The sequence below is a fragment of the Odocoileus virginianus genome, chromosome 34, assembly GCF_023699985.2.
Source record: "Odocoileus virginianus isolate 20LAN1187 ecotype Illinois chromosome 34, Ovbor_1.2, whole genome shotgun sequence".
Taxonomy (NCBI): Eukaryota; Metazoa; Chordata; class Mammalia; order Artiodactyla; family Cervidae; genus Odocoileus; species Odocoileus virginianus.
This window is the reverse complement of record NC_069707.1, coordinates 34,374,671-34,390,214: the sequence shown is the minus strand read 5'-3', so window position 1 is coordinate 34,390,214 and position 15,544 is coordinate 34,374,671. Positions and strand designations below refer to the sequence as shown.

General features: G+C 37.8%; 1 protein-coding gene across 2 annotated transcripts in view; it reads left to right on the top strand.

Annotated features, from left to right (window-relative positions):
- LAMA2 (laminin subunit alpha 2) overlaps nt 1-15,544 on the top strand; it is a 677,031-nt gene that overhangs the window by 244,212 nt on the left and 417,275 nt on the right. For both annotated transcript variants that reach the window (XM_070461486.1, XM_070461485.1), the window contains exons 5-7: nt 5,008-5,187; nt 8,989-9,078; nt 10,749-10,866. In XM_070461486.1, the coding sequence (XP_070317587.1) occupies nt 5,008-5,187; nt 8,989-9,078; nt 10,749-10,866 (388 nt within the window). The remainder of the gene's footprint in view (nt 1-5,007; nt 5,188-8,988; nt 9,079-10,748; nt 10,867-15,544) is intronic.

The following is a 15,544-nucleotide window of genomic DNA, read 5'->3' as shown; positions in this document are numbered from 1 at the left end:
AGTTGATGACCAGCTTTTAGCTCTTGCATGAACCTATTGAAGAGGAATTTCTTTGCAGAAGTTATTGAAGATCATCTGGCAAACAGAAGGAAAGAAATCATAAACCAAATTGCAGTGTGACTAAGAGCTGGTTTTGTTTGGTCTACAGTACTTTAAATTATTAATGTTAAACTTGTGGTTTTTGTTTTTAAGAAATACAGAGAATAAATTGATGGAAACATTTACCAAAAACTTAGGGGGAAAAAAAAAGCAAACAAAAATATATCTGCTATGTTGCCAAAAAACTCCTAAGGAGCTAAGAGCAGTAGCAGGGTGACCTGTTCAGATCATTATTGTAGTACACGAGTTCAAGATGATGAAAGCCTGGACCATGGTGTCTTTAGGGGAGGTGGTGAGAAGTGCTTGAATGCTGGATATGTTTTGAAGGTAAAGTCAACAAGGTTTGCAGAAAAACTGGTTGTAGGAAGAAGGAAAGCGCACGACTCCAAGTTGTGAGTCCTGGGTAGTTGAAAGGATAAAATTATTTAATGAGATTGGAAACACTGGGAGATGAAGAATAGAACTCAATTTGAGATACAAGTTTGAGGTACCTATTAGACAGTCACATAAAGGGATTAAGAAGGCAGTTGGATTCCGTATCTGGACCTCAAGAGGAGAGATCAAGCCTAGAGATGTTAAGTGTGGGAGGCATCAGTATAGGTGACATTTAAATCTGCAAGCTTTGGTGAGATCGCTATGTGAGTGAGTGTGGATCAAACAGAAGACAAGGCCGAGGACTGGGCACTGTGGTATTCCAATTTTAGAAAGTTAAGGAGGATAAAATGTAGGAAGTCTTGAGTGGAATTGAGAAGAGGTAGCTGGGGATGTAAGAGGAAAAACAAAGACAGTGTGGCATCTTGGAAATCAGTGGAACAAACAATTGTTTCAAATGCTGCTATTAGATCAAGCATGGTGGAGACCGAAAGTTGATCATTTGGGAGTTTCTGTGGACCACCTAGAGCCCGCGTCAGAACCTTTGTTTGCTCTGAGCTGGAAACAGTGACACGCTGTCACCTCTTCTTAACCTTCATATCGCTCACTCCCTTTCTCCAAAGATATGCTCGCTTGCTTTTTTCCCTCCCACTGGATAAAATACAAGTGATTAGGTTCATTTTTCAGAGTTTTTAATTGTGATCTTATTCTCCTTCTCTGAACTAATATATTAATTATGATTAGATCTAAGAGTTTCCTCAAGTTTTAGCCACTCATTTACATACACATTCTTTGACCACACCTATAGATAGTTGATCTCATCCTACACGTATGAAAATTATTGTTATATCTCCCGGTGTCACCTTACTCTCAAACTGTTGTACCAGTTTCTTTGGCACACCTAGAAATTGATGAATCAAAGGGGATTTCAAAATGTTCATCAGGTTGTCAGTTTCATCTACTTCCATTTCTCATTTCGAAGATTCTTATCATTATTAATGATCCTTAAGTAGCCTTCATTCTTTCACCTATCCATTTACTCAACAAACTTGTATCATTGGGAGGGGTATTAGGAGTGTTGCTCTTCCAGTAATTTAAAGCAGATGTAGTAATAGAAAAACATAATAATAATATGAACATAATTACCTAGACTAAAAATTGGATGGCTTACTTCATAAATCATTTTTAGTTATATTCTAATCATTAAGGTAAAAATACCCATAGAGGCCCCCAAATCTTATCCATCTGCAAGTAAATGTGATTTATATGGTATCCTTATACTAAAAAAAGATACTGGTTTCGATGGGTAGAGGATAATATTAATTTGGTCATTTGGTAATAAAAAGTTACCTCTCATAAGTTTTTTTTTTTCTTTTTATCTACAAAAACTAACTTCAGAGAACAGTGATTTTTAAATCTAAAAACCAGTTGTTTCATCAGGCTGATATTTTCAGTTGGAATGGATTCCTTTGACAGCTTGAAGATATATTCACCGACATGTCTGTAATGGAAATCATTTCAGAAGACGCTAGACTGACACAGACTTCCTACAGCCTCGCAGCAAGACAGTGGTAGTCTTGAGGAATGATACTTTTCATCTTTTTGAAGATAGACACTCCCCAGTTGTCACCCCACAGGAAATCAGGAAGCATGCTAAACTCCAGTGGACTTGGAATTACACAGCCAAGTGCCAGTAGAAATAGCCTATCCAATATTATGATTTATTTTGAAGGGGAGTTAAAAAAAACGGAAAAGGGAAAAAATGGAAGTAAGCTGCACGCAACATGGCCAAACATCTGTCTGGTTTTCTGTCTCAGAAACAGCTTGGAACTAACTATTCTCACAAGATCTCTTGGCAGAGTAGCTTGATGAAAATACCAAAGCTGTGAGGAGAAGTGTTCTTTTGCTGAATCCTTTCTATGGCTATCATATGGTGTATTAACCTAAATGAGAACATGTGCACCTTTTTATAAAAATTCCTTTATGTTTAAATGGGGCACTTACTAATTCCATGTACAGCACAAGTGCAGTTCATTGTAGCATTAACACCAAATAAGCCTTAATAGTTTTTAGAAACATTAATCCTAGATGTGTTCTGATTTCCTTTTTTCAAATGGCTTTTTTAGAAGCAGTTAAGGAAGAGCTTGATAAGACAGAAATTTAAGTGTGAATTCAAGGACACTGGTGATTTTTTGGGTGCCAAAAGTAATCTCTAAGGGGAACTCATTTTAGCTGCTGTATACATCTATTTATTCATTTTTTAATATTTAATGGATACTGTCTTAAGTAGTAGAGACAACTTGATTTTAAACACATTTCTGGCTCACCTGTTAGATGCCAAAACTGTGAAATATACAAGATCTATGTCACTCTTCAAATGTTCGGTGTCAGAGGGAGGACATTCAGCATTTCGAGATTCATTATTTTAGAAGACCTTGAATTTTATCATCCTCAAATGTTGATTAAGTGAATTTATTTTTTATTAAGTATTCAAGATAGACTCAATTAGCTGGGACATTTCATATTTTTATCACGAGGCATTTTGAGTCTATCCTTTGTGACATCAGAATTAGTTTCTCATCTCAGTTTGCTGTGTTTATTCCTCTAGTGACTCAGATGTTTATTGGCAGTCAGTTTGTAAAATGCTCCCGGGGATTATCTAAATGCAGAATGTTAGGAATGGAAACACATATTGCCTCTCCTGTCGAAAAAATGTAATTAACACACATGATATATCATCTTTCAAAAGTGGATGAAAATTCCAGTGGGTGACCTCAAGTCACAGTTCCCAGCGCACTTACAGACCGTCATGTTTCTGAATAGTTCCCAGCCCAGCACAGGACTCCTTTCTTCTTGTAATTCTATCTCTTTAGCCTCCTGTGTGTGCATATACACAGTATGTGTGTGTGTTCAGCCCAAAACCCACCACTCAATTTCAATTTCTTTAACAATTTTAATTTGATTTGGTTTATTGCCTAGGTAAGAATGCATTTACCAAGTACAAAAAATTGAATGTACTTTTTCCTATCTTTGAGAGTTTCCTCATTCTTTTGTGTGGTACACTTAATTCACTGTATAGATGCATAATTTATTTAACCCGTCTCTTATTGATGGATATTAGGTTCTTTCCAGTCTTTTGCTATTATTAAAAAATATTATAGAAATTCAGTGCCTTTTTACATATCATTAATTACATGTTAATTGTATACACACACACACACATATATACATATTAATAAAACATCTGTGTAGTGTAATTTCCCAGAAGTGGAATTTCTAAGTAAAAAATTCTGTGCATTTGTAATTTTGACAGTTATTGCTAAATTCACCTTTATAAGGATTTATGCCATTTTATATTCAACCTTTAAATGTGTAACGATTGCTGTACCCCCTTTAGTCTTGTCATCAGGGAGTATTAATAATATTTTAGGATTCGAAAACTTGAAAAAATGGTGAAAGCTTTTAGAGCGGATTTAATTAGCAGTTCTGTTATAAATGAGGTTCACTATCTTATCAGAAGTTTAATAGCCATTTACATTTCTGTTTCTTTAAATAGTTATCTTATATCTTTTGTCTATTTTTGTGTTATGTCATTGGTATTTTTTCTTGTTGGTTTATAGAAGTTCTTTAGGCATTAGAAAAATAGTTTATCTGTGATAGAAGTACTTCTTATTTTATATAATGGTTTACCTCCCCCCAACTCCCATTAGAATTCTCTGCTCTCATGAAATCCCTGTGAGAGCATGTGGGCCTCAATGCACCTTTGAAGGGTAATCATTTTTCTGATTTTTCATGGGAAATGGTATGGTTAGATTTGATTTCTTCTGGTGTTTTGCAAAATTATTTTCCTAAAAAATATTCCATTCTACTCAAGTTTTAATATATTGTCAAAGAGCATATTTTTCATAGAATGTGTTATAGCCTTGGTGAATTTTGCCTTCTTAAGCTATCAATTACTAAAAAAGAAATAACAAAAGCCACCTTATTGAAATGTCTGTGATTGGAGATTTGTGTAATTTTTTCTGGTAATGCATCGATTTTTACTCTCTTTATATATTTTAAGACAATATAATTAGATACTTTCAAGCTCAGAATAAAAAGAAATTTGAGTTCCTGATGGTTTCTTGTTTTTGTCTGGTATTTTGTGTTCTGGTTTCTCACCAGAAAATATATGGGAATATATGCCAGAATCTTAAATAATTTTTGGCTGCAATAATTTTCAGAAAAAGAATGACTGATTTAAGAATTTTTGGAAATCCTAGAAAGTTCAAGTAGATGCACTGACTTGGAACATAGAAATATAAGTAATTGCAGTATAGAGAAAACACCTGAAATATACACAAATAAATTGCAGGTACATGTACTAAAAGATTCATAATATTCCTCAATTACTTCTCTGCATTCTAGTAAATATGAACCTGTATCTGCCTAACTGAGAGAAGGGGAGCTTAACTATTTGTCTAAGAAAAGTTAAATGAAACCAGATATGTAAGTCTTGGTAACCTTAATTGTTAAATTATTTCCTAAATTGTGTAGATTCATATCTCTTTGATCAATGGGAGACCGAGTGCTGATGATCCTTCTCCTGAACTCCTGGAATTTACCTCCGCTCGCTATATTCGCCTGAGGTTTCAGAGGATCCGCACCTTGAATGCCGATTTGATGATGTTCGCTCACAAAGACCCGAGAGAAATTGACCCCATCGTCACACGAAGAGTAAGTTATGATGAATCAGTCAATAATATTGGGCCTGTTGTTTTCATTGTCTGTTAAACAGTTTTATTTTTAGTGATTGTATTCATTTACGGTTGCGCAGGGTCTTCATGCTGCGAGGGTTTTTGTCTAGTTGGGCGAGCAGGGGCCCCTCTCCAGCGGTGGGGTGCAGGCTTCTCACCGCGGTGGCGCCTCTTGTTCCGGAGCCCGCGCCCTGGTGCCCGCAGACCTCGGTTGCGGCTCCCGGCTCTAGAGTACCAGCCCGTGGTGTGATGCATGGGTTCCGCTGCTCTGCCACGTGGGGTCTTCCCAGCCCGGGGATTCTTTACCACTGAGCCGCCAGGAAAGCCCTCAGTCATGTTTTAGGTTCTAGTTTTCCCGGCTCGTGTCTGGTGAGAGAGGCCTGAGAGCTGGAGTCCTCAGCCACAGTCCGGGCTCTGCCATCCAAAGCTCTGGGGCCTTCGGGGCGCGCCTGCTTCTCCTTCAGTCGTGTCTGACTCTTTGCACCCTGCAGACTGCGTAGCCCACCAGTCTCCTCTGTCCATGGGATTTCCCAGGCAAGAATACTGGAGTGGGTTGCCATTGCCTTCTCCATAATTATCTGTTAAATACTTTTAAAAATAGTTTTCAGTGGAGGAATGAAAGACTAAAATTTCATGGATCTTCCTTTGTTTAAATCCAAGCTCTTGGCCACTTATTAGATGTGTAACAAATATCAAACTTTTTAACATTTCTAAACTTTAGTTTCCTCTTGGTACTGTGAAGCTCATACTGCCTAGTTTATTCTCTTGATTTTGAGGACAAAGTTAGTTTTTCCACACTTTGGGTGATCTGTACTACTATTATAATTGGCCTTGTGGGCTTGTAACCCATGCTAAGAAATGCATTTTATGTCATGACTTAGTACATACACACACACACACACAGGCAGACACTCACACCACATCACATCCTGATAAACTTTAATATGCATGGAATCAACTGGTGATGTTGTGGAAATGCAGATTTGAATTCAGTAGATCTAGGACAGAACTGAGAAACTGCAATTCTAACAATTTTGCAGGTGATATGGATGCCACTGGTCCACGGACCATTTTATCTAAATAAATAATTTAGTTTCATGCTTCTTTAATGAATCATAATGCACTTCAAGTTCAAAAGAATACAGATATTAGGGAAAAAAGTGATTGTATACACTTTCATTTTCCTTTATGAATTGAATATCAGGAGAAAAATGTTTATAGCATCCTTTCAACGTATCAGTGGAAACAGAAGCTAGTAGAGGTGTTGTTTTCAAACAGGAATTTGAGAGATTATGACATAGATGATCTGCCCAGGTTCAGTCAGTTCAGTTCAGTCGCTCAGTCATGTCTGACTGTTTGTGACCTCATGGACTGCAGCACGCCAGGCCTCCCTGTCCATCACCTACTCCTGGAGCTTACTCAATCTCATGTCCATTGGGTTGGTGATGCCATACAACCATCTCATCCTCTGTGGTCCCCTTCTCCTCCCTTCAATCTTTCCCAGCATCAGGATCTTTTCAGATGAGTCACTTCTCATCAGGTGGCCAAAGTGTTGGAGTTTCCGCTTCAGCATCAGTCCTTCCAATGAATATTCAGGACTTATTTCCTTTAGGATGGACTGGTTGGATCTCCTTGCAGTCCAAGGGACTCTCAGGAGTCTTCACCAACACCACAGTTCAAAAGCATCAATTCTTTGGCGCTCAGCTTTCTTTATAGCCCAGATTGCTATGAGTCATGACTATGCTTCCTCCTATCCATGACCCGTCAGGTTCTCTGGTTTATATCATCTCCCTTATATGCATGTATACAACCAAGACAGTATCAGCTAGAGACTCAGTTCAGTGGTAAATCCGTAAATCAAATACAGGCAAACAGGATATCTACTGTGTGACTAGAAGCAAGGAGAAAAGCGGATTGTAGGGAGAAACTGAGATTGTTCTACAGAGACCCTACTGGGCTTCGGCTGTTGCCAACAGTTAGCAAAGTGCTGAGCCTACAGGCTGAATATTGAAGGGCTGTGCTTTTCACAAATATGTGAAGACTCCTTATACATTTTATCATTGCTTAACTTCCTCACACCTAACTTCTCCATCATTAAAAAATAACTTTTAAAGTCTATTGTCCTCATACAACACGTTGGATGTTTTAGTCCCCTTTCCAAACCTGAAATAATTTTGCCTTGCATTATATTTCAGTCTATTGTAAATTGTCTTGTGCAAAAGTAATCATTATTTTACAGCAAAGTTTAGATTCTTCACTTATTAAAGAATCACTTGTAATTATAATTTTGGCATGACTTAAAAATATACACCGAGGAAGACTGAATAGTTTTGAAGTGAAATTTAATCTTTCCTGACAGTATATCTATCAAAGAAAAAATCAATGGAAGAAAACATGTTCCTTTTATCATCTTTTGCTGAAGGCAGAGAGGGTGTTGGGGTGCACATTTAATATTTATAACTTCATTGTATATGAACCTTTAAAATAGTGCAATAAAATTCAACATATAAATATGGTTTTGAAAGCACTCAAGTTCTGTAAACACTACATTAAATTTAAATATATAAAAATAGGATATTGAATTTTAACTCCTCTTCATGACTTAGAAATGAAGCACTACACATATATATTTAAAGCAAATGTTGCAGTTTTAAAAACATCTACGAAACTTCTGTATCAGCTTTCTGAGCAACTATGCCTAGTTGTATCTGTATTATTAGGTGATGAAGTTAGTGAAAAGCAGAGTTTAACATCTAAATTAAATCTAAACTTCCTTGCAAATTACAATAGTGTGAGGTATAAGTTTATCAAGTCAGATAAAGTAACAAAAATATTATAAAAGATACTGTATATAAACAGCAAAAACAAAAAGAAAAAATTTTTTGAAAAGAAGTAAATTAGGAAAGAGAATTTGTAGTCAGGGAACTCAGACTTGTATCCATCTATTTATTCTCACTAAATATGTGTTTGTGTGTGTTTAGTGTAAATAATTGGAATAATAGAACTATCTACAACTGTGAGGCTATTTGGATTCCACAAGATAATATGAAGTACTTTCACAACTATAACTTGTGATATACAAATTTGTTAAAATTTTTAAATTGTCCAGTTGTATAAATTATGAATAACCTTTCAAAAAGAGCTAGGTAGATGAAAATAATTTGAAGGCAGTCCTATGTTAACCCGAACAGGAAGGTAATTGCATGGACATTTTAACATAATAATGAAGAAATAGTGTTCTGCACATCCAGTTTACTCCTTGCATTATATTAAACCAATCTTGTAGTTAATTACTTTTCATGTGCTTCTTGATATGCTTAAGAAATGTGTCATCATGAGCACCATTTCCCTTACATTTGTTGATTCTTTTCAAATTCATTAAGTAGAACAGTCTGCATATGATTCGTGAACATTGGCATTCCTAAAATGATGATAAAAGAAGTTTTCTTTCAACTTTTATGGAGAATTATTGTCCTTGCTTCCCCTCACCCTACAACAATTTGCTTTCAATAATAAATGCTCCAGCATGGAGTTTGTGTACTGCGCAGCACTTTGTGCTGTCGTGGGAAATAAATTTCTAAAATGCCCACCTTACATAAGCTATAGAGGCATTCTGCCCCTGGGTTTCAGTGTGAGGAGCTACTGGATACTCTTGTGAGACTTCAGTTGTTCTCTGGAGCTTCCAACTAAGGGTAGAAGCATAAAGCCAAGTTTTTAACTGAATGCTCCTTTCACCTTGCAGTAGTCTTAACAGGATTTCTCTCTGGATTGCTTTTTGCAGTATTACTACTCGGTCAAGGATATTTCGGTTGGAGGGATGTGCATCTGCTACGGTCATGCCAGGGCTTGTCCACTTGATCCAGTGACAAATGTATGTATATTTTTAGGCTGCTTAGGTAAAATGAAGCTCTGAACTGTAAAATGCCTCATGAGAAGCTTTGCTGGCAGGGATGCTATAAATGGGTGTCAGGTCCCCACTTAGACGGTGTAACAGAAAACCATGCCAGGGTGAAATAGAGCTGGCAGTTAGGATGATAGACTTTGAAGGGAGCCATTACAGTATCAGAAAACAGATTAGTTTTTTCCCAAAAAGGCTCCAAACCAGTCTATCTATTTTGAAACCTCTCTAGCTATGACAGCCTGCTGTATGATTTAGCTTTAGAGAATGCCTGTCATCAATCAACCTGTTTCTTTTATGAATTTTCATCAAAAAAAATTAATGCAAACAAATGAAAAATGTACCTGGAAGTAAATATAAATGACCATGGAAGCAGAGACTGAGGTTAGACGGGGCAGTAAGAAGTAGAGTGAAAGAGAGTATTCAAGAGGGCTTGAAATCGCCAGGTCAGAAAACGCTGGAATGGTTTTGGGTGCATTTTTCATTAATGACAATGTATTAAGTGAACATAACCTAAGCAAAGAAGATGAATGAGCGTCCACTTTTCTCAGGCATAAACAATCTGGTGAAATACAGAATCATCTACTTTATGTATGGAAGAACTATTTTGGATAGTGAGATCACTAGGTAAACACTTTTTCCTACTGCAACGGTAATATAAATGATATTTCTTTCAAAGCTAGTTTTCTTAGTAATGCATCATAGTATTACCTCCTAAGGAAGATTCAAATCCCTGGCATAGTTTTCTTCGCAAGGTTGTGGTCCTGCTTTCTGCAGGGTGTGGGCACTGTCTATCAGATGTACTGATGAGCAGTAGTTCCCGAGATTTGAGAACCTGCACGGCAGCCTTGGCAGGACGGTTCCATGCAGTGAAAAAGACTGTACTCAAAACCCTTGAGGACAGGAGATGCAGGCTTGGAGTATTAGATTTCTGCTCTATCCCCGCCTCTCCATGCCTCGCCGTCTACTCTCTCCCCTCTTCCTATGCTAATTGCTGATAGTTCACTTCAGTTGCTCAGTCATGCCCGACTCTTTGAACACCATGGACTGCAGCACACCAGGCTTCCCTGCCCATAACAACTCCCAGAGCTTGCTCAAACTCAATGTTCACTGAGTCAGTGATGCCATCCAACATTCTCATCCTCTGTCACCCCCTTCTCTTCCTGCCCCCAGTCTTTCCCAGCATCAGGGTCTTTTCCAATGAGTCAGCTCTTCAGATCAAGTGGCCAAACTATTGGAGCTTCCACTTCAGCATCAGTCCTTCCAGTGTTAATAGTACTTTGATGGAAACCTTAAAATGGATACATCCAACCCAGAAAACCTGTGGATCTCAGGAATTAGAGAAGTGATTCTAGTCTTCACGACCACTCCTGATCGGGCCTTCATTCTCTGCTCATCTGAGCCCAGTGATTCCAGTACCAGCCTGAACTTCCCTCCCAAAGCTGGTATTGATCAAATATATTCAGTCCTGCCACTGGCCCTTCTTCCTTCCCAGACTGACAGGAGTTTTAGATTTTGGTACAGAGCCTCCATGTTTTCTCTTGTCTTCATTCTACCTTTCAGGAGAAACCCCTCATTTATGGTTCCAAAGAATGCTGAAAGTATGCTTCCCCACCCTGCCCCCTGCTTTTTCTTTTTACTAGAAATCCCGCTGTGAATGTGAGCATAACACATGTGGTGATAGCTGTGACCAGTGCTGTCCTGGATTCCATCAGAAACCTTGGAGAGCAGGCACTTTTCTGACCAAAACTGAATGTGAAGGTAAGTTCCAGACAGGCCAACACCATGTGTAAGTCTTCCTTTCCTGGGGCACAGGTGATGTAAACACATGCTGATTTCAGGTGAACTCATATGTCAAATTCATATGCATTTTATCCAAGACAGTAGCGGTAAGCTCTTTAACTCTCCTGTTTTAGAGTTTTCAAGATTTTATTTTTTTGACAAATATTTACAAAACACTCATGAATTTACCACTGTGTGAGAATTATGAGAAGTAGATAAAAGCATAATGTATACTTACTGTTATCAGGGGTGAATCTGAAGCTTATATTATAACATATATGAACTTCTGAGAGTGTTAGTCACTCAGTCATGTCCAACTCTTTTGTGACCCCATGGACTGTAGCCTGCAAGACTCCTCTGTCCATGGGATTTCCCAGGCAAGAATACTGGGGTGGGTTGCCATTTTCCTTTCCTGGTGATCTTTCTAACCCGGGGATTGAACCCAGGTCTCCTGAATTGCAGGTGGATTCTTTACTGTCTAAGCCACCAGGGAAGCCCCGATATGAACTTCTGCTGAAACTATAAATCCAAACTAGCCAGAAAGCCCAATTTACCTGAATTCAAATATTGCCATTTTAGTGAATCACATTTAGTAAATCACCCAATCACATTATTTTTTCAGTTCAGGAGGTGTATATGGCCTCCAACACAGGCTTGGCTGACATTTTAAACTAATAGCAATAAACTATTACTATTTTAGTAATAGTACACACACACACACACAGAGGGAGAGAGAAATGTAAATAAAAATACAGTAAAACCTACTGGATATAGAAATTACCATTCTAAATAGGTATGTTTATAAAGTGGTTCTAAAACCAGTATAGCTGCAGATTCTCTGCATGTTCCCCTTTTATATATTTCTTCCCCTAGTAAATAGCTTTTGAATACCTGTCATCTAATCAATGGAAAAAAACCAAAGGGGAGAGGTCATACCCTAAAGCTTAGATTCATTTTATTATCTAGGAAGAAGGAGGCCCCTGATTCATTAGTTATACTTATTAAAGGGTAGTGTTTGGGGACAGTAGTTGTGAAGAATAGTAGAGAAGGTAACTGGGAGAGGGGGAGAAATCACACATGTGGAGAAAGAATATTTGTTTTAGTAATATCCATTAATATTTTCAATGTGTGGTTTCACATTAATAGTAATATAAAATGCTAATATTAGAAATGGTATCAGAGACAATCATTGGCATAAACTGTGCTATAGTAATTATTGGACAGTGACAACCAAGAAAGAGCCAGTAATGAGAAAGCATAAAAACAACTGGCTATGTAAGCATGTGCCAAAAAGCACTCATTTATACTTTAATATTGGATGTTATAATTTCTGAAATCAACCCATATGTCCAGTTTTTCCTGAAGGGAAATACCCAAGAAACATAACAGATGACTTACATTGTCATCTGTAGCCTAGTCTTGCCAACTGTCCCATCTTGGTGACAGGGATGCTAAAGAAACCTGTGTTTCTGGAGATCTATTCAAGCCAAGATGGGATCTAAAAACAAAAAATTCTGCTGAACTGTAAATCCTAACTAGCCAGAAAGCCCGATTCAGTTGAATTCAAATATTAGTGTTTTAGCCAATCAGTCCCAATCACATTTTTTCAAAGTGTCTGTGGCCTTCAGAACAGGCTTGGCAGACATTTTAAATAATGCCAACTTTATATATGAATTGAATAAAATGTATCTATTGTGTATCATGTATCAGACATGATCGGTCCTTAAAATTATTGAATTACAACAGGCTTTAATCATAAAATATTTCCTAACTATACATTATCTTTTCAGCCTAAGATTCTGCGTATACTATCAATGTCTTGAGTCTCTTCATTTTCTGCCCTTAGCTCTTTTGCTTTTTGATTTGTGTCTGGGTGCTTGTGAAGATCTTTTGGGTTAGAAATCAGTCATTGTTCTGAGAGGTACCTGGAGGAATGGGGCCCCACTACACAGTGGTGTAAAGGGTTAAGCCTTAACAGCATTGGATGTCCAACCTTTGTTTTTTTCCCTCTATTCCCAGCTCCATTCCTGATGAGCCCTCAGGATCTCCACAACTTCTCCCAGTTGAGAGCAGACTTTCATTCCTAAGGCTGAGTTTAAGTTGAATGACACCATGACTATCTCTTCTCAAATTTCCTTAAATTTAAAAAATTTCTCTTCTGCTTGTGGAACATCAGCAGTTACAGGGGGGAGTATCATTTGAGGGTAGGGATTCCCCCTGTTGTCTCTGAGCTTCTATCACACAGTTTTCATAATGCTATGTTAAGTGGATCTGCAAAACTCTTTACCACTCTCCACTAATATGTATCTGTTTAAACAAAGAAACGGGAAGGATAGATCAAACTTATTAGCCATAGGGATAGACAAAGCAACACAGAAGGAAATTTCCACTTGCCGCTCTATACATTTTAAAAAATACTGTTATTATAAAACAATTTTATCTTTCTTTGTGGGAGAGATGGGAGGTTGGATTTCCAAACTGAAAAAAAAATTTTTTTTAATCTACAAAATAAAGATAGAGTTTTTAACCATAAAACCTTGTGTATATATAGTGTTTTTGGTGATATATATATTCGTAAGAGTTTATATGAAAATTTTAGCTTCCAAGCTGAGTGGTGTTCCAGTCACTTCTGAAGAGTTAGAAACACCTTTCTTCAACATGACAAATCCCTCTATAAAATGAATTGTTGTTGTTTAGTCACAACTTACAACGATTGTATTAAGTTGTGTCTAACTCATTAGAAAAGACCCTGATGCTGGGAAAGATTGAGGGCAGGAGGAGCAGGGGACAACAGAGGATGAGATGGTTAGATGGCATCACCAACTCAATGGACATGGGTTTGGGTGGACTTTGGGAGTTGGTGATGGACAGGGAGGCCTGGCGTGCTGCGGTTCATGGGGTCACAAAGAGTCAGACACGACTGAGCAACTGAACTGAACTCTATGTGACCCCATGGGCTGTAGCCCGCTAGGTTCTTCTAACCATGGGATTTTCCAGGCAAGAATGCTGGAGTGGGTTACCATTTCCTTCTCCAGGGGATCTTCCCAGTCCAAGGATTGAACCTGTGTCTTCTTCATTGGCAGGGAAATTCTTTACCCCTGAGCCACCAGGACAGCCCAACCTCCCATCTCTCCCGCAAAGAAAGATAAAATGAATAATTTCTTTCTAATTCACTTGAAATTTGGGTTTTATCAATCTAGCTTATTTGAGGCAGGGTCTTCTATAAAGTGCAAAGGATATGTATTCCATTGCTAAGCCTGTACTAACAGACAGTTTCTATTATGTGTCATGAACATTCAATGAAATAACAAATTGCTGATGGCCGAGTGTAAAATGGTTGTTTGTGTGTAGGTACTCTCTGGGTCCTCTGAGGCTTTAGATGGAAGATGTGCAGGTCCAGGACCTTTAAACAGCAGCCAGAGCTGTGGGCAGAGGGCCCTCATATGTGGACTGTATGCTTCTCAAGCATCAGTCTTTACCTGCCTTAACTCACAGTTATAAGTACAGTCAGTAATACAAGTTCTAAATAATGTGAGAATAAATTTGTATTCCTCTGCATTTCTCTGTAGTTACACTGGTAGCAGAAATCTTGACAGTTTCTTGCAATATACTTTTACAATAAGATTTTTAAAAATTCTTGTGTGTTGTCCTAAAGATATAAAACTGCATATCATGCCTAGTGATTTATATTTGTGATTATATACTTCCCTAGAATAAAATTTGAAAACTCTCCATTAATACAGCAACAGTGCTATATCCTAAATCAAAAGCCAACCAACTGAAGAAGCTATTTGCAACAAACTGGAGAAGGGGGAAAATATCTACTGTATTAAGAGATCCTCCATAGCAATAAGAAAACTTTTTTTAAAAACTGTTAAAAATGAGCAAAAATTGAAACAGGCATTTCTCAGGGAAAAACTATGACATAATCATATAAAGAATTTGTCACACTTTTTACGATTAAAGAAGTATCCATTAAAACAATAAAAGTACTTTTTAAAAACTTACCAAGATGTTCTTTCATTCACTCAACATATGTTTGAATCCTTACTATGTCTAGGAGCTGAATTAAAAATGTTGGTAATGCACAGTGTAGGTGAGGCTGTGGGGAATCAGTTTTAACATGTCTGTTAGAGGGAAAGTAATCTGATATAGCATTTTTAGAGAGAAAATTTTCAAGTTAGTTAAAATTAAAATTCTAGCCCCTGACTAGAAATTGCGCTTGCAGGAATTTAATCTGTAGATGTACTCGGATTCTCTATAGAACTTCTTATAATCCTTGTCGCTAGCTGTTTAGTCACTAAGTGGTGTCCTCCTCTTTTGTGACCTGTTACTGATATTTATGGGCTTTCCAGGTGTCACTAGTGGTCACGAATCCATCTGCCAATGAAGGGGCCATTAAGTGACACAGGTTCACTCTCTGGGTCGGGGAGATCCCCTGGAGGAGGACACGGCAACCCACTCCAGTATTCTTGCCTGAAGAATCCCATGGACAGAGGAGCCTGGTGGGCTACGGTCCATAGGGTCACAAAGAGTTGGACACGAATGAAAAGAGGATACCCAAATCTAAGACTGGCACAAAATAGCATGATCTCATCACTGAACAAATCAGCTCTCCTCTTGTCCTGATTATTTTGCACTAATTGTACATCTTTTT